The sequence below is a fragment of the Crocodylus porosus genome, unplaced genomic scaffold, assembly GCF_001723895.1.
Source record: "Crocodylus porosus isolate Cpor-Errol unplaced genomic scaffold, CroPor_comp1, whole genome shotgun sequence".
Classification (NCBI taxonomy): Eukaryota; Metazoa; Chordata; order Crocodylia; family Crocodylidae; genus Crocodylus; species Crocodylus porosus.
The window spans coordinates 8,581,094-8,604,865 of record NW_017728949.1 but is presented as its reverse complement, the minus strand read 5'-3'; the positions used below and the strand labels follow the sequence as shown (position 1 = coordinate 8,604,865).

At 41.2% G+C, this 23,772-nt stretch overlaps 1 protein-coding gene across 2 annotated transcripts in view; it reads right to left on the bottom strand.

The window, feature by feature from the left end:
* UNC80 (unc-80 homolog, NALCN activator) overlaps positions 1-23,772 on the bottom strand; it is a 195,195-nt gene that overhangs the window by 150,731 nt on the left and 20,692 nt on the right. For both annotated transcript variants that reach the window (XM_019553643.1, XM_019553642.1), the window contains exons 6-13: positions 22,177-22,250; positions 20,933-21,072; positions 17,196-17,457; positions 13,336-13,470; positions 12,214-12,436; positions 9,412-9,552; positions 4,033-4,301; positions 2,689-3,063 (exon numbers count right to left, since the gene is read on the bottom strand). In XM_019553643.1, coding sequence (XP_019409188.1) covers positions 2,689-3,063; positions 4,033-4,301; positions 9,412-9,552; positions 12,214-12,436; positions 13,336-13,470; positions 17,196-17,457; positions 20,933-21,072; positions 22,177-22,250 — 1,619 coding nt within the window. The remainder of the gene's footprint in view (positions 1-2,688; positions 3,064-4,032; positions 4,302-9,411; positions 9,553-12,213; positions 12,437-13,335; positions 13,471-17,195; positions 17,458-20,932; positions 21,073-22,176; positions 22,251-23,772) is intronic.

Sequence of the window (23,772 nt, the reverse complement as noted above, 5' to 3'; positions counted from 1 at the left end):
CAGGTTACTGATAACAGCATACCTGTGGCAGCATGGAGCTTACTGTGGATTACAAAACATGCTTAAAAACCTGGGTAAATACTCTGGGGTTAGCTCATACTGTGCTCTGTGCTGCCATAGTTACATTGCTATCAGTAACAAAGCTAACTCAGTCTAAAGCTAATTCAGGTATGCTGCAAAACTGTACCCATGGCAGTGCCTGTATTCCTACAGTGATTAATCCATAACAGTTTACATTATATAAATACCCTACTGTCAAATACCTGTACCCTGTAGTCAGTTCTTACCTAGGGCTATGCACCAATAATGTGCTTACCTGGTATTTACTAAGAAATTCAATGAACACTTATTGCTATAGCACTTAAAAGTATTTGTATTAAATATACTTCTGTACTCACTGCAGTTAAGGGAAAAGTTTCTATGTAAACCCCAAATGTCTATACTGGGGTTTACATTCATACAAAACAGAAAAGTAAAACAGATATAAAATCTACCTTTATATTCATATAACTGAGTGCATCTACACATTGAATTAACATGGAGCAATAAACTCTAGTGCAGTTTATGCCAGTCAGCTGCTTCCAGACACAGCATATACATGTCCACCCATACTTTGAGCCAGGGCAGAACAGCTCCAGGCTGGCAGCAGGCTCGAGGGGGGTCAAGCCCAAGCTCTGGTATCAGGTGGCAGAAGGGCTGGCTGGGGACAAGGGTGCTAAACTGCGACACGGTGCTAAAGTGCGACACAAGCAGCCCTAACACATTAGCACTCTCATGCCCTAGCCAGCCACTGTCACCATCTACATGTGCATTTCAGCACACATAATTACTCCGCTGTAGACAGTACTATCCTATAGCAGAGTAAATTAATTTACTGTGCCTTAATACTGGCGCATGTGTAGATAGCAGTGCTTTACTGCAGAGCTAATTAGTCAACTGCAGTAAAGCGTACATGTAGATGCAACCACTGTGGCCATATGTGGGAAGGGGTTTTGCACCACTTTAAACCAGTACCACTTTTGAATGTAGACAAAGCTGCAGGCTCAGCCAAAGGTAAATCATAAATATTTGGAGTTTTAAACAAATCTGTTTATGGAATGCCCAAAGTGATCTCAACAAAAATATTAATGGCCTTGAGTAAACTGGTAAGCAACTTGCAAGAGATATACTCAAGGCCATTTAAGTGCATAGCTTTGGGATTGAAAAAAGAAAGCTCTGCACTTACCAAAACTTAGTGTAAACAGCAGTGTCAGTAATGTGGTATTAGCAGCACTTAAGCTCATTTTCAAGGGTTCCAATACCAGCACTTCGAAGCTGCTTCCCCACTACTAGTGCCCTTTAGTATGCAGTTACATGGAGTTTAATTATATTACTAAATAGTAGGCTGAAGGGTGCTATACACTTAAGCAGTGTATGTACTTATCTGATAAAATTATTAGGATTTGCTACAATTTAATTATGTTAAATATTGATAGTTATGTCAGTTATGCATAAATATTATATGTATTGTATGCATATATGGTATGTATGTTAGTAGAGTGTAAAAGCCTATGTTGTAGAAGCACCTCCAGTTTTCAATGGTAGGCAGCAGTCTAAAACTAGGAAAGCTGTAACAGCAAGATGTTGTAGTGTGATCTCATAGTAACACTCTTTAGAATATTCTACAGTGCATTTATTAGAGCAAGTTAATTATAGTTACATTATAAACAAGTGCTTAAATAAATGAGCAAAGCACATGTTATGTTCCATGTTCCTTGCTTTTACATTTCTTTCTTCACCTACTCACCAGCTTGCTAAATTCAGGGAAACCTCCCCACCAGCCATATGAAATGGTGAGGTTCTCCCATGTCAAATTAATGCTAATTAGTAAGGTTCTATACCACATAGCCATGTTGTTTAGCTGTAGAAAAAGTTGGAGATGAAAAATCTGACTCATTTCAGAAGGCAGAAAGCATTGATATTAAATATGAATCCAGATCTTCAATTGAAATATATGTCTTCAGATCTCTCAGATTCCCAGCATGTACTTGCTACAGTCTGATCCAGTGAAAGATGCAATGAAAGCAATATCTGGTTCAAAAAGTTTGCAACTTTACAAGTGTAGTAGATAGGAATATAACTAAATTGACATCACAGCATTTGGCTTTTTGCCAGGTCTGCTTAGGTGGGAAAACAGTATTTTCCAAACTGGCTGAAATATTATACAATAGGGAGAAACAAGTTTAGGAGTTAGCAAAACTACTAACTCCATGCCAGATACTGAAGGGCCATAATTCAAATACTGGTTATCAAGAAAAATGAACTGAGCCACAGATCTAGATTTTTATACTTTCTTTAGCTTTACATGATAAAAAGCACCTATCTACAATAAGGAACATAGTTTTTATATACAGGTGTACTACAGTTGTTTTTCTGCAGTAGTCACAGCCACAGCAGCTAAATTCTCCATTGTGATGCACTCATTACAGTGATGAGTGCAATCACAGTGATTTTGCTGTGCATACTGCAGCAAAACAAATTAATTTAAGATGTCTTTGTGGTGTCAATAAAAGAAAGTCTGGCAGTTTCCCTCCCTATCAGGAAGGGAAATTATAATTGCACAACACAAATACACAAATGTCTCCATGGGCATAGGCCTCATGCCTCACATACTATTTGGAAATATCATACGTAGTGGCCATGAAATACCTTCTCTTGTTTTTTGTCATTCTTTTCATAAGGACCGCCGCCGCCGCCGCTGCCACCTCCTCCACCTCCATCGCCTCCACCACCTCCCCCTCCACCACTTCCATCTTCTTCTGCTCCATCTCCAGCTCCACTGACTGAGGGAGCCACAAATCCACAGGCAGAGCCACCTGATGTGGCCCCCTTGATCTGGAAGGATCCTTCACTTGGTCTCTTTTCAGGGGCCTCATTTTCTTTGTTCTCACTCTTCCTTCTGACTTTCTCCACGCAGGGCACCACACCAAGCTGAAGCAGGCATTCAACAATGTTCAGTGCCACGTCACAAATGCGGGAGGTAATGTCATGGTTCAAAACTAAGTAAACAGCTTTCAGAACTACCTAGAAAGGTGAAAACAATGCATTTTGGTCAGATTTATTTTCTCTCCTCTTCTTATTACTAATTATTATGAATATTATTATAGTACCTAGGAGCTGGACCCATGGACCAGAACCCCCAAGTGGTTGGTATTGTGTAAACAGAACAAAAAGATGGTCCCTGCTCCCAAAAGTCTCTGCTCTAGGTATAAGACAAAAACAATGGATTGGAAACAGACCACTATGGGGCAATAAGAGAGATGACTTTGGTCAATATGAGAGGCAGTGATTTCATTGCACACATAAGTCAACTCTTGCCAAGTTGTTGTAGGCATCACAGTATGTGGGAGTTTGAACAAGTAGTCTGAATGGGGATAAAGTCTCTGTTTTATAGAAGTGTTCAGGGAGCTTGGCTGGAGCTGCTAGGGAATACTAGAAGCACTAAATAATAGTATCACTAAAGAATATTAGGTTTTGCAAGGCAAATGCCTTGGGGCTTAGCTACTTCCTTTCATTTTAATTTGACTAAATTCTGTTAAATGTGAAAGATTTATATCATCCTGTCAAGTAGACAGAAATGGTTGCGGTTTTTTTGCTAGGATCTATTGCAGTGGGGGCAGAGGAAGGAGCTGAGAAATTCTGTGATTCTAAATATTTCACAACCTCTTGGTATTGAGAGGAAAGAATCATAAATGAGAAGAAATAGAGAAAGAAAGCTTTCTGCTACGATGTGTATGTTTCCCTAGTTTTCAGTAAACCTTTATGGGTATATTCCCCTCCAGGGGTTCTTGCATTACTCTTATTAAAGCTAAGAGAAGGTGCATTAACTAGATGTACCCTTATTGTACTTTCTAAATGACCTTCAGGCACTGCTGGAAGTAGACAGACATACAGAGATTGTGGGGAAAAAAACAGGCACACCCCTCATCTCTAAGGTTAGCTCAGTGGCACAGCTATGTTGGTAGAAGAGAGATATACGACTCTTTCACTTACCGAAAGATCCAGCATTCCATTCTTGTGGACAAAGTTATTTGTTCCATCGATGTGATCTGTGTCCTCCAAGCAGCTATAATTGATGCAGGAGTCAGTCAAACTCCGTGGGAGGTTGGCACATGCCAGTGGTTCATGGGGCATCTCTGGAATAGGTACCTGATTGCAGAGTTTTCGCATGTGCTCACTGAAGAAATCTGCGTAGCCCACGTTAAATGAGGCTAATGTGGTGTTGAAAGTTGCCACTGTAATGGTGGAGATTTGGGAGCGTACTGCAAGAAAAAAAAATATGTGTCTTGGCAATTTGATTCTAATGATGCAATTATAAAATTAAGGCTGTGGCTATTGTGGCATTTTACAAGGGTTTTCACAAAGGCTGTCTTTCTTTCCTGAATTCTGTACAGCACTGAAATGAAGAGAGCCAAAGGTAGCTTCATTCTTTTTGAAGTTCTATCTCTGGTCCTCAGCACAAAATTAGAACTGTAGATTAAAATTGCAGCAGCTTGAAACAATCCCCTAGGTGTCATTATCTCAACAGAAAATAGCTGGAGAAAAGTGTGTCTCAGACACTTCCCATAAATTCTTTGAAATATCCCTAAAGTAGGGGCTGTGAAAAAAAGAAGTGCTGTAGATCCACTTTGCAGGCTCAATGTCTCCACTGGAGTATCTGAAGAACATTCCAGGTGAGTTAGTTAGCACCACTGTCAGTGGCAGAGCTAAATAGCCCATTTATGACATCTCACAGACATGGTTACAATACTTCCGGGTAAAAGGCAGCATATGGCAAGCAGCATGACATGTCTGGAGGTGCCACTACCTGGTAATTTTACTGCGTACACATGGCCTAAGGGATTTTGGTCCTATTAATTTGCTGTTCTAGAGGCTGATCTTTAATTTTGTGTTAAAATAGGTAGCCAGTGCTTTTGGGACATCAAAAAAGGAACATCTAATTCTAATTTCAAATAAACCAGCTTTCTCTTTTCTGTTTTTCAGAGCAGTTTAGTTTGCACAAATCAATATCTGGAACTTTATTCTTCTCTAGCAGTCTTCAGGCATATCAATAAAACATTCTTCACCCTGGAAGTCACATGAACCTTATCAGGACCAGATTATGGAGGAAAATTCTTTTTAAAGATGCATTTAAAAAAAGTCCATATTTTTCAGAACATGTAGCCATTACTTATTACTTCAGGTATAGGTGACGATTTTAAAAAACACATACAGAACAAAGTTCCCAACCTAGGGAAATAAAATGACATCCTGTACTGTATCTTTACTTGTATTATCTTACCATATGACTTATTGACCAAGAGCTAAATGGTTTGTGGGTCTGTGGAGATAAGGGAGAATATAAACATTCATCATTTACACCTTACATGTAAGTGCCTATTACTCCCCTGGATCATGTGGGTAGGGCCTAATCAAAGCACGGTCTCTGCTTTCCAATGCACCAACAAGCAGAGATGAGGCACTGCAAGGATGGACATAAGTCAGCAGAAAATTATTTCCCAACTGCAGCAAACAGAGAGCAGAGAGGGAATTATGGCTGCACAACACAGCGTCACTTACTATAGGTTGTGTCCTTGTGGCCTCAAAATGGTCAATGGGATTATTTGTACAGGTGCTATAAAATCAGGCCTGGAGTGCTCCAACTTAGGCAACTACAATATAGAGATGTAACCATATGCTGGGAATGGCAGACGCAGACCACTGGCATTCTGGAAGCACTGGGAGTTGTTTGCTGTTCTCTACAAGGAAGGCAGAAGGGGTGAAGTTATGTTCTCTGTCTGCTGCAGGAGCAAGGGGGACTGGATCAATGTCTGCATCTTCTCACTCAGTGCAACAGCAGCTATGCCCTTGCTGTAGGGCTGGAGACACCAGTGTACCTTAAAAAATCTGCCTTCTTCCCCCCCAGATGGGGACACCAGACAGCTCAGTCTGATCTAAACACTATGCTGATAGAATCCAGCTTTCATCAGCTTAGTTTATGTCATTCAACAAGCTGGTATACCAACATACCAGCAGAAAGCTCCTTATGTCTCCATGAGTCAGCAATAGCATAACTAGCATAGACTGATTGGTCATCAAGTCCAGGAGTGGGGGGCATAGAAATATCAGCTGCTCTTGCAGCTGCATGATTGCAGTGGTGCCATGGCACCACCCAGAATTTGCTGCTGTCCCCAAGTCTCCTGTTGTTGCAGGTGCCCAGCTGCTTTGTTAAGGACCATAGCACTCAAGCTTAAAATTAATGTCATGTGATTTAGTTTCAGCCCTTTATTTGAAATGATGGGGACCAAATGAACTACAAATAGAAAGAACAGGAGTCTACTGAGTGTTGTGTATGCCCCCCATGGCTTTTGTAGAGGGCTCTGAAGGGTATGCTCTGGTTCAGTGGAACAGGAAGCCACCAGGAAGATTAGAGCAGACATGGGGCCTTCAGTAAGCAGATGACACTTTGCTCCACATCTACATCTCAGCTGACCCTAGTGGGGCAGCTGAACAATGTGTTCAGTGTTCCAGTAAAATTAGATGGGGGTTGGTTTGCTGCAGTGCCATCCAGAAAAAAGAGATGCAACTCCTCTGGCCAAAACCACTGAAAAAAAGATAGGTATTTATGACAGGACCTGTGCCCTAGGGGTGACTGTGACACCCTCTGGTGCACATGTGGCCCCTGCTCTGGCCCCTTGGGGTACCCTTCCCAGTTATTTTGCCTTGATATTGCTCAAAGCATTTGGGAGGCTGCCCCAAGGTCTCAGAGTGGGTCCAGTCCACTGCAAATTTGCCACTTGGGCACTCAGTTGTGGCCCTTCTGGCCCTATTAATGCGATAGAGCACCAGGCGCCTTATGGGCCATGCTCATAGCCTCTGCTTTCCCCTATAGCCATACCCATGCCTTCCAGATGACACTCCAGACTTCTCCACACTGGTTTGTACAGGCTTTGGTTGTCTTGACTTCGGCCTGCTGGTTACTCTAGCTGCAGACTTGTAAGCTTGGGCCCACCCACACTGGTTGGCACCTCAATCCCAGCCTTATCATCAATCACTATGTGGCCCCTATCATCCCTCTGGGCTCAGGCACTAGCCTTCTGAGACCAAGTGTATCTGCTTTTGGGGTCAGGTTTTAGGTCCCCCTCCAGCTTCCACTTGTCTCTGTTTCCCAACTCGGGATCCAACTCAGACATGCCCCTCCCCCCAGATCTGAGGGTGGTTTGGGAGCCTGCCAGGGTATCTCCTGCAGCACCTCTCTCCTAGGAACTTCCTACAACATCAGACTACCTGCCTTCTTCCAGGCACTGGGTTTACATGCTCTGGAGCCCTGCCCCTTTTGGTCAGGTGACTCCCTAATAAAGCACAGGGGGTTTTCCTTTTGCTTAATAGACAGCCCACCCTTCCCTGCTGCAACTTAACTCTGCTGCTTGCAGCCCTTATTTTTCAGCTGCTTTGAAATCTGCACCCCTGATCCAGCTCTTTACAATGCAGCTAGCTTTGGCTCAGCTGCCTGCCTATACAGCAAGAGCTAGCCTGCAATCCTTTCCCCATTAAGAAGCAGGGGTCTTTGGCTCCCTGTTACATATTACATCAGGCCAAGGATATGCAGCAGGGGTTTTTTAGGAACAGAATAGCTTTCTGTTACTCAGGCTTTGTACTTAGTGGTTATGCCCAAAACCACTTGGTTGCAGCTGAGGTCTGGTATCTATGCAGTAAGAAGTGTTGTGTAGCTGGAGCTCTCTATGGGGCAAAATTGTCCAGTGTGGCCTGTAACTCAGATCAGCTGCTGAAAGCCACATTATTTCCTCCCATTAATTAAAAACTTATTTTTATCCTGAAATAGGTCAAAAATGGGTCAACCTTTTGGAGAACATTTTCACCAACACTTCATCCTCCTTTATTTTCTCCCATCAAAATTTCGGTGTAAGATGCCATTAGAATTCCACATTTGGAAATTGTTTGACTAGACTATTTTACTCTTTTCTGAAAACTCTGACAGCTGCTACCCCTAACAGATACAGTGGCTAGCTGAACACATGCTAATAAAAAAACACAGATCTTTGATAGTGTGATACATTCTCACCTTAAGGTGAACCATACATCACCAGTACTACTGAGAGTGGTCATTGACCTAAACATTTGTATACAAAAACAGCCCCTTCTCTTCTGAATGTCAAAGGGTTTCACAGGAAGAATGTAAAATAGCAATTTTGGGACCTAGCTTGGGATTTTTGTCTGCCTTCCTTCTCTGACAGAAATTTCCTTAAGACTCTTAGGCAAATCACTTAGGGGCAGATTTTAAAGGTAATTAGGTACCTAAAGCTTTTAAAAATCAAGCCCTTAGCCTCTGTGCATCTTAGTTCCCCTTGGTAATATGGGAATAATAATCATCTCCCTACAACAAAGAGGTGCTGTGGGGTTATGTTTATTAAAACCTGTGAATAGTTCATGCACTGGGAATAATGAAGATACTGTACAGCAAATAGATAAATGTGAGTTTTAAATCTTTTCTGCATCTGGTTAAAAGGAAAGCAGCAGTTCCCCATGCTTGATTTTGCCATCAAGGCAATAGAATAGCTCTTTATTAACAGCACCTTCCTTACAAGGCTGAGCTGTCTTGTAGTGCTTTTAAAATTGCATACCTAGAAAAAAGTGACAATGCTTTTGTCCTGTTGGTAGTCACTTCCCTTACTGAAACAGCAGGAGCATAGTGCTGATGGTCTGGCCATATGCTGATAAGAGCAATTATAATCTGCCCATCTTCATTGCCTTTGTAGTTTGGCAGGACACTGCAATTTGATTAACTTCCATAATTGCCAAGCCAAACCATTCAAAATGTTAAGTCAGGTTCCAAGAAAACATGGATCCTTTCCTTTCTTCTAGTCTTGGAGCTCTTGTTGTTTGCCTTTTGATTTCTGAGTCTTTAGGGTTTGCATTGTTACAAGGTTTAAAGCTTTTCTCCACGACCATCTCAGGGTTAAGGAAATTTATTTATACCAGGTGCAAACTGAGATTTTCACAAAGTCTCCTAATTCCAACAGTTGGAAGTTTAAGAAAAGCAAATACTGAAAATGCATAATAATAGTAACAATAATAATAAAACCCATTACTGCTGATTTCTAACCCTACATTTTTGTGCCATGATGTTGTGCACTGTTAAAAAGACGTTGTTTGCCATCCCAGAGGTGGCTGAACATTCTTTAGTGAAACTACTAGATAAGTCTAAAAGACATTTATGATTATCCCAAGTAAATAAATAATTAGATGTATAGAAGAACAGAAAGTGTAAAGTGAGATTAACCTAATATTCATTAAATGAGAATGCCAACATCATCTCAGCCCCTTGCAGCTAATACCTCAGTGAGACATTTGCTCTAGTTGTACTTAATTTACCTTCTTTGACTGTATTCTCTCCATGGCTGTTTGAGTGGTCAGGCAAATCAGTGACGAGAGTATGATGAGAGTGTGAATGCCTAGCACTCAGGCTCTCCATCTCCGTAGGTGTGTCAGAGCTTCCCCGTCTGGTAAACTTTCCTATAGACAGCATAAGAAATAGACATTCAAGGCCAGATTCTTTTCCACATATTCAGCATCTAAGTAGTCAACCCTGCTCAAGTCCCTGAAAAACCACAAAGCACAAAGATGAATATGTCTTCTTCTACTTGCTATTTGTGACAATTTTAAGGCAAGGATGACAATATGTTACAAAAGTAAATGTGACAACAGTCTGGTAGATGTTTAAGTAGGATGGAATGGGCTCACATGTACACACCTAGAACATGGAATAGGAGCTGCTCCTCAGTTTCCAAGCGTAAGGATTGCTCTAGGAGTCTCTGCAATGGAAACTGAAGTAGGAGGATGGGGTTTGTTGAAAGAAGTACAAATCTAAGACCATCAGAAAAAAAATTGAAGCAGAACAACTAAACTGTGAAATAATTACGTGATGGCCTGGGAAGTCTGCCTTCCTACAAACTTATGAATTCTGATTGTTTTTTATTAACTCTGTGGACAACTCTAATCCACAATGTTTATTACGTCTGCTGCCATGGATCGTGTCACATATTGTATACTCTCTTGTCATGCATACACATATTTAGAACAGCTTACATGCAGTTTAAACCTTAAGTGGACAGACATACAATCCTGTTAAACTGGTTAAAATCCACTTAGAACCAGACCTAGTTTAAAAGAGTACCTAGATAATCAAGTGCTATTTTGGACTGGTTCAGTGTTATGTGTGGATACCAAGTTTTCTGTGACACGGGTCTGGTGAATCCTCCACACATCCTACATTGCATTATTCCTCATGCCCTTCCTCTCCACTCCCCCAACACATACAAACTGCTACAACTGGCTGCTCTGTTATGGAGCCAGAACTCTATTGTCCCCTTTGTTGACACTTAAAAAAAAAAATCAATGAGCTCCTTTACGCTGCTTGTTCAAAAAATGCTATCTAACAATCAGCTGTGTTTTCACTCCCTATTTGATCTCAGCCCATCATTGTGCCCTCCAGTCCCTACGAACCAAAAAAATAGGTACAATCACTTATGTCAAGCAAGCACATTGCAGACTTTGGTTATATGCAGCTATGGAAGGCTACTGAATTCATGTTTAGGAAACAAGGGAAAGCAGAAAAGTGACAACTCCTTCAGCTACATGTCACTCATTGTCAGTCTGTGATCTCAGCCTGGCAGCACAGCCACTCATCCTGGCTGGCCACCCCACAGTTGACCACCCAGACTGAGCAATGCTGGCCTGAAGCTTCCATCAGGGGCTAGCCCTCTGCCCACTTCCAGTCACCAAAGTGGGCAGTCAGGGTCAGCTGACTCACCTTCCCCCATAAAAGCTCCTGAGCAGAAACAGGAAATGGTCCTTACAACAGGGCTTAAGCTGATCACAGACCAGTTTGCTGTTTCCTCCAACTTGTGCTCTGACTCCACTCTCTGTTTGATCTCCCGGGTTCTTGACCTGGCTTGCTTCCTGACTCCTCTCTCTACCTTATCTCCTGATTTCCTGATTCAGCTTGTTCCTATACCTTGCTCTCAGACTCATCTCCTGGCTTCTCCCTAGATTCTGCTCATTTCTCTTGAACCTGCTTGGTACCTCAGTTCCTCAAGTGGCCCCAGACCTGGCCACCCAATATTAATGGCTCACAAAGCTGCTACAGGACTACCAAAAGAGCCATTAATGTTGACTGGTTCTTCCTTGATAAAACAACAGATATACTGAAGAGACTGACCAAGATAAAGGAAGCAGGTTTCTTCCCATGTTGTTTGAAGAGACATAAGAAGATATTAGAAACTGCTGTTAAAAAAGGAGTGCTCTTTCTGGGCTAGGGTGAACCTGGGGACTATTGGACCTGAACAAACTAAGTAGAGTTATTTTCAGGATCAGAAAGAGACAAACTGATATTTAAGAAGGCAGACAAGAGGATGTAGGGCCCTGAAAAGATTGAGCAAACCCCAAATGGCTCTTGGAGTGGTGAAAACATTGGAGGAAGGAATTCTGAATGGAGGTTTAGTCATTTTTTTCATGAGTCTGCAAGTCTCTGTTTTTGCCTACAAATAAATATGGACACTGAAGAAGTTATTTTGCAAAACTTCTGAGCTCCTTGTCACATATGCCTAAAGGGTTCAACTGTAAACTGGAGTACTCATGTGTGGAGCTCAAAGTAACCAGGGAGAACTGAGAAGCTGACCACTGGGTGCCACTTCTAAGAAAGAGCATCAAACTGCACTGCAGGAGGCAAGCAACTGGGCCTGGATGCTGCCCACGTTCAATGGGTTTAGAAGCTTGCCAGATTCACTGTTTGGACCTAAACACAGTATCTGATAAGTATCCAGTGGGGCAAGATCAGAGAGATGCTGTTAATACCTTTCTCAGTTTGCATACTGCTCTTTTTCTGGCAAGACTTCCACTGCAGCCACAGGTAAGAAAGGGTTGGACTCTCTTGGGATATTTTTGGTCCCTGTTACATTTACTTGTCAGAAACAAACTGACATAAACATAGTATATGAGGTCAGCAGTTAGCATAACTATGCCACTTCTGTAATAGGTATGCAATCCTGCAGGTGAGGGCAAAGGGCATAAGTGGACAGTCTGAACACCTGAGCAGTGGAGGAATAAGAAGTCTCTGCCATCATTTGAACATTCTGGAGGAGAATAAATCATCAAAGTTGGGGCTGAGAGTGTCACCTAATATGGTGGTCTGCCATCCTCCCCTCTCAATGCCACGCCGATCCTCCCCAATCCCGGAGAAGCTGCCGAAGGAAAATGTGCTGCGAGTGGGTGACACGTCCAGATGGTCCTCATGAAGGAGAAAGGGCACACCCATTCTTCGCTGACGTTTTTTCCCTGTGTGGTGGTAAGGAATTGATCCCTTGCGCTCACGCTCCCTATCTTCTTTGCGGCTCTTGAACTGCAGAAGAAAGAGGTGGAGTAGGTTAGATTCAGCCAGAAGCTGAAGAGAATCTGACTAGTTACAGAGAAAGGACAGAAACAGATGCAGGAAAAGCCTTTAGGACCCACCTCAGACTCCCCACTCAAACTCTGTAACATAGCCTGGTCATAGCCCTGATGGATATTGGTACTCTGACACAAACTATATTTTAAAGATCCAGAGTACCTCATGTTGAGCTGACAGCCAGATCTTTACTATGGTGACTACTAGGGTAGGGATTTATTGCCCTAATGTTTATCTCCATTCATATCTACACCTTTCTATAAACAACCTCAGACTTTTTTATTTCAAACATTTTATTATTACATTTGTCACTATTATTATTCTGACTGCTCTTGAACCTGCATCGGTGTCTTCTGTCTTTCCCCATATCTTTTCCTGCATTATTATGCAGGGAATCAAACAATCTTATTTGATTTAGTGCTTTTTGTTTCATCACAAGATGGGATTTTAATTTGTACACTCTTCAAAACTGTACTAAGGACCTCAATAGTGGAGTGCTTTAAACAAAGACACAGATACTTTGGTGGGGTAAAAATCAGCTTAAATTAATTGAAATTGAGGGTGCTACTCTGATTAATATTATTTTAAGGATCTGGTCACAAAATTAACTCCCCTGTGGAAAAAGCAAAAACAAATTGATTGATTTCAGTAGCAGTTTTATCTGAGTAAAGGTTTCAATCTGGGACCATATAAAAAATATGAATACATTCATGGATATCACATGCCCAGATAGACGTTTCCTTCAGAAGAAAACAAATTCAAATCCCACATTCAACCTAACCACAGAGTCAGTACAGGCCTTTAAGTATTATAGATGATGATACTGTAATGTAGTTAGTTATAATTCTTATCACCTTCTTAAAGATGTTCATTCCCAGGTCTGTGGAGAGATCTGGAACTGCAGGCCTGCGTAGGTTGGTCAGTGACACCTTGGAAAAGGCCTCAGTGCTGAGTGATTTTTCTTCTTCATTGCATTTCATTGTGAGATCCTTCAGCCACCACAAGAAAACAGTACAACAAAAGAAGAAATAGCTGATAAGATATCCTATATCCATAGATCACCTATGCTAGGAGACAGCTATAAAGAAAGACCTTAATTTCATCAAAAAATATTCCCATATGAAGATAAACGAGATTTCAAGACTTCTGTTATTTTGGCTGTGGTGAAATATTTGATCATTATACCACCAGAAAAGGCATCAATTATGAATGACGGTCCAATAGATACGGCAGCAGGTAGAAGTCAGGAAATTTGATGTCTGTTTCCTCCTCTGCTACTAACACATTTTCTAACCTTGAGCAGGTCAGTTCACCTCTCAGAGTCTCAGTTTTACCAGTATATATTAGTTGTGGATAGTTATTATTACCTTCCTTTGAAAAGGGTTTTATTTAAGAGTCAAGTACATACTGGGCGCATCTACACAAGAACTTTACTGTGCAGTAGACTAATTAGCTCTGCAGTAAACATTGCATATCTATATGTGCACCTCTATTGGGCTGGAGTAAACTAATTTACTCTGCAGCAGGATTATATTTGTAAATAAAAGTACTATCCTGATGCAGAATAAAAAATTCAACTGCTCCAGTTGAAGTCAGCAGAAATAATCAAATTAGCTGACGTATGCAGGCAGTTAAGTTTCTCGCAAGACCAAGCTATTGAACGTGTAACACCACCCCGAAAAATGCGATAAATAGGGCATAATCCTGGTGCTGAGTTCCCTCTACTCTCAGTAATATCTCTGGCTGCCATTTCAATGGATAAGCTCTTGGTTTATGAAATGCTTTGGGTCCTTTTAGCTGGTAGACACTAGTGCCTTTTGTAGACACATTCACTGTTTTCTAAATTCTGTTAACCAATTCACATCACACAGTTTGAATCAAATTTCAATTTGAATTTCAATTTGAATTAAGAGTTAATAGTTCATCACTGACCATCAGGGAGGTTTTTGTACATTTCTGCACTTTTGCATTAGAGGTGGCAGGGGGCACTAGACACTGCCCACCATTCACAATCAGAACCACAAACCTGTGCTCACTTGCTACACCTGGTGGTGGGCATGAGCAAGAGTACGCCCTAGAGACCTGTGAGATATACAGGTTAATTAATACAGTTTAAAGTGCCTAGTTTGGACTGCCCTAGTCTGCATTAACTTTAATCGTCATTCAATGAGAATTATCTAATTCACTCTAAAGCCAATTTTAATAAGGACTACAAATGTTCACATGTATATTATGATGGCTGTAGTCTGGATTAAACCTAGAAAAACATAACATCTATAAAAGGCCTAGAAAATTAAGTCAAGATTGTTACTGCGCATCAATAACTAAATCTCTGTACTACTACTTGTGCTGAGTTAGCCAAAAGCACACAACAGGATTTGGGTCCAACCATGCTAGCTGGCTGCTACACAGCACATAAGACAGAGCGTCTGCCCTGAGGAAGATTTGCCTAATAAGAAAGATCAAATTAGTACAGAGGATTGTACTATAGATCTTTTTTGCTATCCTCCTACATGGCTATAACTACTGGCCCATTATTATTTTTGTGACCTTCCAAGTGTTATCCTTTTGTGTCCTTCCAACTGTTATCCAGTTTAAATTAGCATGGCATCCAGTCATTACAGCAGTACTAGTCTTATGTTTAATTTAAGCTTTCATTCTTGATCTCTGCAGTGTTACTGCAAGGCCGCAGAGATTTTGTGTCTTGGTTCTGTCCCCTATGCTGGATTTACTGCATACAGGTGCAATGCAGGTTTTTCTTTATATTGCTTTGTTGGTATTGAAACAAGTTTCAACGAGAGTCACCAACTAGAGTCATGAAGAAGGTATTCATTTGACTCGTATTCCATTTAGTAGCTCTTCTGTTATGCAACAGGGATCATGATACATTTTCAATTTCCTGCTGAATGAGATATTTTCTAATATATATTTCAGTTCACTAGACAGTGAACTAGAAGTGTTTGTATGCAACTGTATACTCATTTGATCAGAAATAATTTGCTGTAAAATTATATTTTAAATTTGATATCACATACAAGCAGTCAGTGTGACAAATGTGCTAAGGTTTAAAGAGATGGAAGAAATTATGTGGCAAACCCACATTCTTCCTATATACTTTGAAGTTCTTTATTAAATCTCTTTGCCTGCCCTGAGTTGATTTCTTAGAAGTCCTTTCTTCTGCAGTGTCTAATATCAGATGACAAAGACAAAAACAATTGAAGAGCAGAGATAACGTATATCATCAACTCTGGTACTGTTTCTGCCACCTATTTTGCTGCATAAAGCCCTAAATAAAGGGAGCCATGAACTCAGAACAAGTTTGGGGCTGCTTGTTCAAATCTGTTCATTTTGAGCACTGGGTCCTAATACTTACTGCATTTTATTTTCCATTGCAGAAGTTATCATTGGAATTAAGTCAATCAAGAGAGCATGATGACTATGCCACTACCTCGCTTTTTCAGGCTTATATCATGGCTCCATAAGAAAACACTGATTTCTTAGTTTGCATATCCTTAGTTCGAGAAAAAGAAAGACCAAGCAGGCAGAAAAATAAAGAAAAGTGTGACTCCTTCCATTTCTCTGGCTAAAAACCTTCAGCATATCCTATCTGCCTCTGTTGCTCATGCTCTGTCTGCTGTAATGTTTACTTGCAGTGCATGATTCAGGGACTAGAGGTCTCTCTGCGCTGTAGAGAGTCCCAGACAGGGTGTGGTCCCTGATAAATACATGAAACAAAGCTGAAACTCCAACTGTCTGCAATACTGTTTTGTCTGGAGTCATAGTAGTTTAAAAGGGACTGGATTCCACAGAGAATAACAAAATGGATGAGATTGATAAGGAGTTCTTGCAACAATGACTGAAGCAAATGCCCAAAGCACAGCATTTTAAAAGCAGTTACATTTACCTGTAAATTACCAAATGTATTTTACAAGCAGGTTTGTGAACATGAACAGAATGAAGAGATCCTTTGCAGGTGAAAAAAACAGCAAATAACATGAGACATCTGGTAAAAATTACCAGAGGTGGCAACACAGTTAGTAGAAAAGGATGTCTTTTTGAAATTTGCTATAGAGTTCTACAACAGAGACAATTCTGCAATATGGAATGAAGCTGTAGAATTTATTTTCTACTCCAGTCTACAGGATAGAGAGACCACATCCTAAACACAGCAAAAATGACTAGGGAAATTAAATGCAGATCTTTCTCTTTGAAATCCTTTTTATTTATTTAAGTCTTGACTCCAGCTACTCAGAAGAGGCCTTTATTGCAGCAGGGAAATCAGCCCTGACTTTTGTAGAGCAAAATGAACAATGAAAGGAAGAAGAGGACTGAGGCATGTAACAATCTAGAAAGTCTTTACTTTGCTTTTCTTCAACTCCACAGTGTTTTAAGTCTGTTGCAGCATTTCAAAGAAGGTGGCCTTGTATCTTGTTTCTTTCTCCAAACAGAATGTCATACAAAGACTTTGATCATCTCATTCCTTTAGTTGCAATTGGCATGGTTTTATAGCATAGAGTTAAATCAGACCTGCATATTGAATTCCAGTACAAAGGCATTAAGACTACTTCTGACATCTGCGTAAGGGCACTGTCCACAGTCCACGTGATCTGATCACAGACACTGTAATTATAGCTAATACTAAAGAGACATTACTAATAATTCAGCTACTGTTTTGCAGAAGTACCAAGGTTATTTTTATGTAGCAGTTGCTTACCTGAGTTTTATGCGTGTTTACCAGAGAGGGTGCAGCAGCCACCATTGAACTGCTGCGGGGTCTTGGCAAGGGTGTGATCTCCGGCTCAGGTGGTTTCTCTGGTTTTTCTTGTAGCATATGCCTCAGTCTTTGCAGATAGTACATGAGAGACCACTGTGTACCCTCCTCTGACCAATGAGGCTGCAGCAAACAGCGGAGCACAGCCACATCAAAATAAGTGGCATAGCGGGACTTTTGGCATGGCGGGATCACCACAGAAATCCTGTTATGAACATAAAAGCAGTCTTAGAAAATACCCTACCCAAGGCCTGTGCTCTGTCTAGATACCCACTGCTCTCTAAATATACACTGGTCTGTTTTAGAAAAAAGGTTAGAACTTTTATTTCCATCTCTTCTAAAGGGTTCTTTAAAACAGAGGGAAACTTGTTATGCTATGCCCCACTTCGGCAAACAGGGCAGTCACCTAGAAAGCTAGGCTAATGATGCCTGCACTGGTCACTAAGAAGTTGTTTTAGAGAGAGACAAATACAAAAGTTTTCATGCTGCCCCCAAGACCAATGTGCTCTACTAGCAACTGACAGGTGAAAGAGAGTATCTTAAGGCACTCTTGCTTTCCAGGCATCTGTAGAGAAGCAGATGTTTCTGCAGCTTCTCCTGCTTGGGCTGAAAGCAATATTTGAACTTGGAACTATGAATAATTCTGCCAACTACTTTGTACCTAATCTATTGTTTAAAATTACGTTCATGCTTAGGTGCTTCGCTGGAAAACAATTTGAACAAGTTGAAATGGAGATTTTAGGCATCTAGGTGAGTAGCTGAGTGAAAGGTTTGCAGTAAATACTGTTTGTCTCAATTCTGTCTAAGCTGTGCACTTGTAGACAGGGTGGCTAGGAAAAATGTATCCTAGAGGAATGTGTTAATTTAAAACTTGAAAAACTGCTTGGTTTGCTGCCAGCATCTGTAAATGGACCTTACACAACTCCCTTAGGTCTATTTTAAAAAAAACTTTGTTTTTGAAGATTGAACCCTGTATGTCAGCATGTGTTACTACATTCAGTCTAAAAATTCATATATTTTAATGAACTAGGAAAAAAGCAGAAAGGATAACATGTGATGCTACTTTTTGGTGACTTAAAAACATTTAAAAAATAAACAGAAAGTAACCAGTTGTTAATTAAAAACACTATTAACCCTTTCCCACCAACCTGACAGTAAAGCTTTTAGCAGAAAATCCAAAACTGTATGCATTAGGACATAACCTGTACAAAAGATTGGTACACAGCTCAGACAGACCAGAAGCATCTCAAGGAAAGGAATAAAACCTGTCCAGCTAGACTCTCAATGCTAGCTGAGCTGCACAGACTGGCAAGCGCTAGAGGCCAGACTCCACTCCATGCTATACCTCTCCCTGCCTACCTACTCAAGGGAAGAAATAAGCAGGGAATGCACTCCAAGTCCCAGTCAAGCCCAAAGGATGGAGGTATTCTCTTTGTGAAGTACCTGCCTGGATTGCTATGACTATTTCTACAGCAGAACCAGAGAGTCAGGAGAAGGATGGATTTTAATATTGCAGAGGATCAGCTGAAATGAAGAACTTAAGAAACAGATAATTATCCAGCATCAGGATAAGCCTGAAATTTGCTGCATGAGTTTCTAAAAAGCAGAATTTAAAATCTATGTTTCTTTCTTTCTTCTTTTTTAAATCAAACCTTGTGTTCATTTAGGTAGACAGTTATTGCCCCTGCTTGTAGGGAGAGAGGGTAGCTTTTTTATTCAGCCCTAGGTCCAAGGACAAAGGAATACTGTGGTTCTTGGTAAGTGGAAAAAACAACATTTATTTCTGAGTTGTCTGTTGCTTGGCAACCAAAGCTCTCAGCTCAGTTTTAACTTATCAATGAGTTCTGTACATGAAGAGACATTAAAGCCTGTCTGAAGCTTCATCTCCATAGTAACCATGAGCCTGAGCCTGACAAACACATCACCTGACTGTCGTCTAAAGAGCTGCTGCGCCCTTATTCTTTGTGTGCATGTTGTGCGTGTGCATATGCGTGCTCTCATGGAGTGACAGACTATAAAAGAAATGGTTTACATTCAGAAAAACAATTCTTACTGAGAATTAACAACTGACTTATGTTTCCCTGGCTCATGTTAATAAAATGAAATAAAATCAGAAAATTTATATAGGGCCCAGTACAAAACCTTTCATGTCCACAGAAAGATTCCTAATTGGATCAGATCCATGAAGAACGGCTTTTCCCTTTAGTAGGTGACAAAATGTACCACAACCTTTCATCTACTATCCCTTCCCCCCAAATAAGACATGCACCTTATTTGGGGAAATGAAGGGGAAAACAGGGTTTTCCAAAGTGATGCCTGCATAGAGCAGGGACAGAGCCTAATCTTCAGCTGATTTGACCTCTCTTTCCAGTTTAACCAACAGCTGAAACCTAGCTGCCACTGAAGACTGGTCTCTGCTGGTGTCTCTACAATTTGGAACTGCTCAAAGAAGCCTATGAAATAAGAGAAGACAGACCAGGAATAGCTAATAGACACCAGCATTTCCAGAGAAAAGGTTAGTTTGATTAGTGGAACCATTAAAAGGAGAGAAACTCATTAACAGCTGTGGAGTGAACAACAACGAGCCATTAAAGTCAACTGCTTCCCTCAGCTGCCTGAACAGAAATGCCATGGCTGCTGTGAACAGGAAGCAAAGCTGGAACGGGAATCGAAGTGGGGTGCTTCTATTGTGGGCATAAAATCAGCTTCCCTGCTTAAGATGCACACCCCAAATTTGGGTGCTGATTTTGGGGCAAAAGGTCTGCATGCTATGAGTAACTATGGTATTTTGAATAAGCAGCAACAATCGTTGTAGTCCAAGTCCCAATCTAGCCCGAAGGAAGGGGTGAAGTGCAAAGGGAGACTTTTTCAACACAGAATACTTGGGATGTGAAATTTCTCAGTGGAGCTAAAAGTGAAGCAGGATATTTTCAAAAAAGGAAGCGAGTTAAGATTTCCTTATCCATATAGAGCCACCTAAAAATATGGTGAAATTTTCAGAAGAGAGTACTCACTCATAAATAGTCCTGAACTGTGGACAACCCGGGACATCTGAAATTTGGCACATCTTTGTATGCCTAATATGTGTTTAGGAGTTTAATTTTACACTCCTAAGCTTGAAACTCTCTGTCAAGGCCCTTTAAGGTGAGAAAAGGTTTCAATAGCTGTTCTCCCCAGGAAGTTGTAGTGAGTGAACTGAACAACAGCCCAGGAAGAGCTAATGGAGCATGTGGACAAGCAACACCACAAAGGAGATTTTACAAAAACTGTCTCCCAAAGAGGAAGAGAATTTGCTTTGATGCCTGCTAAAAGAGATCCATCTTCCAAATTTAGGATAGATCCCAGCCAGAGAGAAAAGGGTCCAATTTTTAAAAAATATCAAACACCCAAATATAAGAGTTGCATTCCCATTGCATTTAAGAGCAATCCTAACAGACCAGCTGAAGGTTTGTCTAAATTAGATAGCATAACCCGTGTGGTGGCCACCATCTCTTCCAAGACCAGGCATTAATCAGGGGCATGTCAAATTAAAAATCAGAGATGCTACCATTTAAGCTGAATAGCCAAAGTTCTCTTAGTCTCATCTCCTTTGAAGACTGCCCACGGAGCTGAACTTGTAACAAACATACACAACAGAGTTATACCAGCAAAAGGAGCCCTTTTGCAAAAGAAATCTTTACCTGGGATGTGGGGGGCCTCTGTCCTGAGATGTTTGAGATGATATACTTCCATCCAAGGAGTTTCCACGGTGACATGCTGAAATAGTAGCTTTATGAGGTACAGAATCTGGTCGGGCTGTTTCACACACCACCTGGAGACCCTTAGGGTGTTTTCAGCAGAGAGAAGTATATTTCAAAACATCTCTGTCTCTTGTACATTTGCTTTCTTAGTATGATCAGATAGGTGTCTAGATATTAACATTGTTTATGTTACAATTGCACTAAAGGGACTGAATCGGGATTGTGGACTCATTTCGCTAGGCCATGCTGAATGGACATATGGCAGGGGTGGGCAAAATGCGGCCCGCGGGCCAGTCATGGCCCACTAAGCCATTCTATCTGGCCCACAGGGCCCCTAAAAAATTTAGAAAATTAATATTTATCTGCCCTGGGCTGCCTGTCATGCAGCCCTCAATGGCTTGTCAAAACTCAGTAAGCAGCCCTCTGCCCAAAATAATTGCCTGCCCCTGACATATGGCAAGGCATGGCACTTGTCACAAAAAAATGTAAAAATGAGGGCTTTAATGATATATCTTAGTTTGCCTAGGCAGATTCCTACATCTACATGGAGCCCCCTTGACTTCAATGTGAATAACTACTGCTTGCAAGCAAGGGCAGGGACTCATGCATGATAAGGTACCACAAACAAGAGAATGACAGGAAGGAAGGAAGGGCAGGATGTAACAGCATTTGAACGCGGAATAATCTAGGCTGGTTGGTGTGCACCTTTATAGCCCTGAATCACCAAAATGTGACTTTCCACTGAATAATCCATAGTCATCCTCCTCAGCATTCTTCACAGCTCTTTTGTACATTTCTATAATATCAATGCTACTCTACTCCATCTTCTCATTTTCTATCTTGCTATGCCAATCTGGTGCTGACTCACGGCCCTAGGTTTCAAGCACCTTCATTACACGGAGCAAGCCTCAGAAACAAATAATAAAATTTTATAACACTTAAGTAGAAAAATATTAAGGGGCTCTGGAGATCTGGCTGGTTAATTCAGCACATGCCTAACTAATTTATTGCATATTTTTGTTTATAAATGAATTAAAGCAATCCAAAATGCAGGATAACCCTTGTAGCTGTCATTGCAAAATTTCCCTGAGAGAGATTCCCAACCCACCCATTTTAGCTGAACAGATACTGTTACCCCACAGCTCTCCTCTTTTCATTGTTTAGCCATATGGGGCTGAATTTACCTCTGTTTGCCCAGTGTCCAAATTTGGGGATTCACAAGACAAGCTCTGACTGTTGGTTGGAGAACTTCTCTTGGCTGGTGAAGGAAAACATTTTAAAACACCTTTAAAGCTTTTGTTGTATTAACTGAACAAATAAACTATTTGCTGTTGTAAACAAAACATATTATAAGCATCCCTATTGTTGTAACACTAACTGCTGGGAAATAGAATTGTTTAAATTATTTTTTTGACAAAAAGCACAGGTTTTGGGAAAAAATACTATTTTCTTCAAGAAACTCTGCTTGATTAAAAATTGTCAGCTGTTAATCCGTTCCTTTAAAAATAATTTTGGTTGTTGAATTGAGCTGAAGCATATCATTCTGTGTCATTTGGACATTAAACTGCATCTGCCTAAGGTATCTAAGGTGCTGCAGCATAATGTAGAACTGTTATTTGTATGCTTCACACTTCTTGTCTCTTAGGGAAGTGGCAGCTAAACTTCTTGGCAGATCTGTCATGTCCTCTTCCTCTGCCTGATCAACTGCTCTTTTTGCTCCTTGCCCTCTGTTCCCTCCCCACCTACTGTTTTGCTTTCTGCCCTATCTGCCTCCTCCCCAATCTGCCATGTGTGACACACAAAGGCTGACCATGCCACTTGTGGCACTTATGCCACACATTGGCCACCCCTGTGTTAAGGGACAGGCTCTTTGGCTGGACCACATATTCCATGATGAACTGTGGTTTCCTTCTCTGGCCAAGCCACGTACCCCATTATAGAAACATTAAGATTATGGGAGAGGCAGCTGGGCCAAGGAGTACAGCTGATAGAGAAGAAAAGGAACATGAGGGACTCAAATTACAACTTCCATAATGTACTGCAGCATCTATGCTTCAGTTTAACTTCAAACCAATCCTCTGTTGATTTTTTCTATTGTTGGCTGTTCTAAGGGTCTGTGCAGCTTCTGGACTACATTAGAACAGCCTACATGTCTACTCATGTTTAAAGCAATCTTTTTGGACCATCTAGTCATTTCACTGCTCAGCTAACTACTGAACATGACCACTGTACCTTTGACAGAGACAGAAAAATGCCATCAGTTCCAAATACCCCAAGCACCTGCCTTTGAGCCCATTTTATGGTGCCATAAATTAGGGGTAACCCACTAAAATATGTGAGAACAGATTCAGGTTCTAAGTCACTAGCTTGCCTTTTGGCTTGTGAAACAATACTATATAAATGCTCAAGTCAGGACTTGGGCTGGGGAGAGACTCTACGCTGACTGTTGCTTTGCCTCTTTTTGTTAAAAATACATAGCTGCTAGTCTCAGTGGGTGCATCTACACATGTGATTAATGTGTATGAATAAACTCCAGGGCGCATTACTTTGGAGTTTTTTGCTCCTGGGTATGCTGTTTGAGCATGTGCTTGGGAGCAAAAAACTGTGGAGAATATTGCTCCAGTTTATTCATGTGCAGCATATGGAGCCTGGTTGGTACAGCCTGGGCTGGCGAGGGACCCAGGGGGTCAGCCTGCCAGCCTGGGCTGCTCTGACCAGGCTCTACATGCTGTGGAGCAGCTGCCTCGAGGCTAGCCCTGCAGTAAAGCACCCTGTGCCCC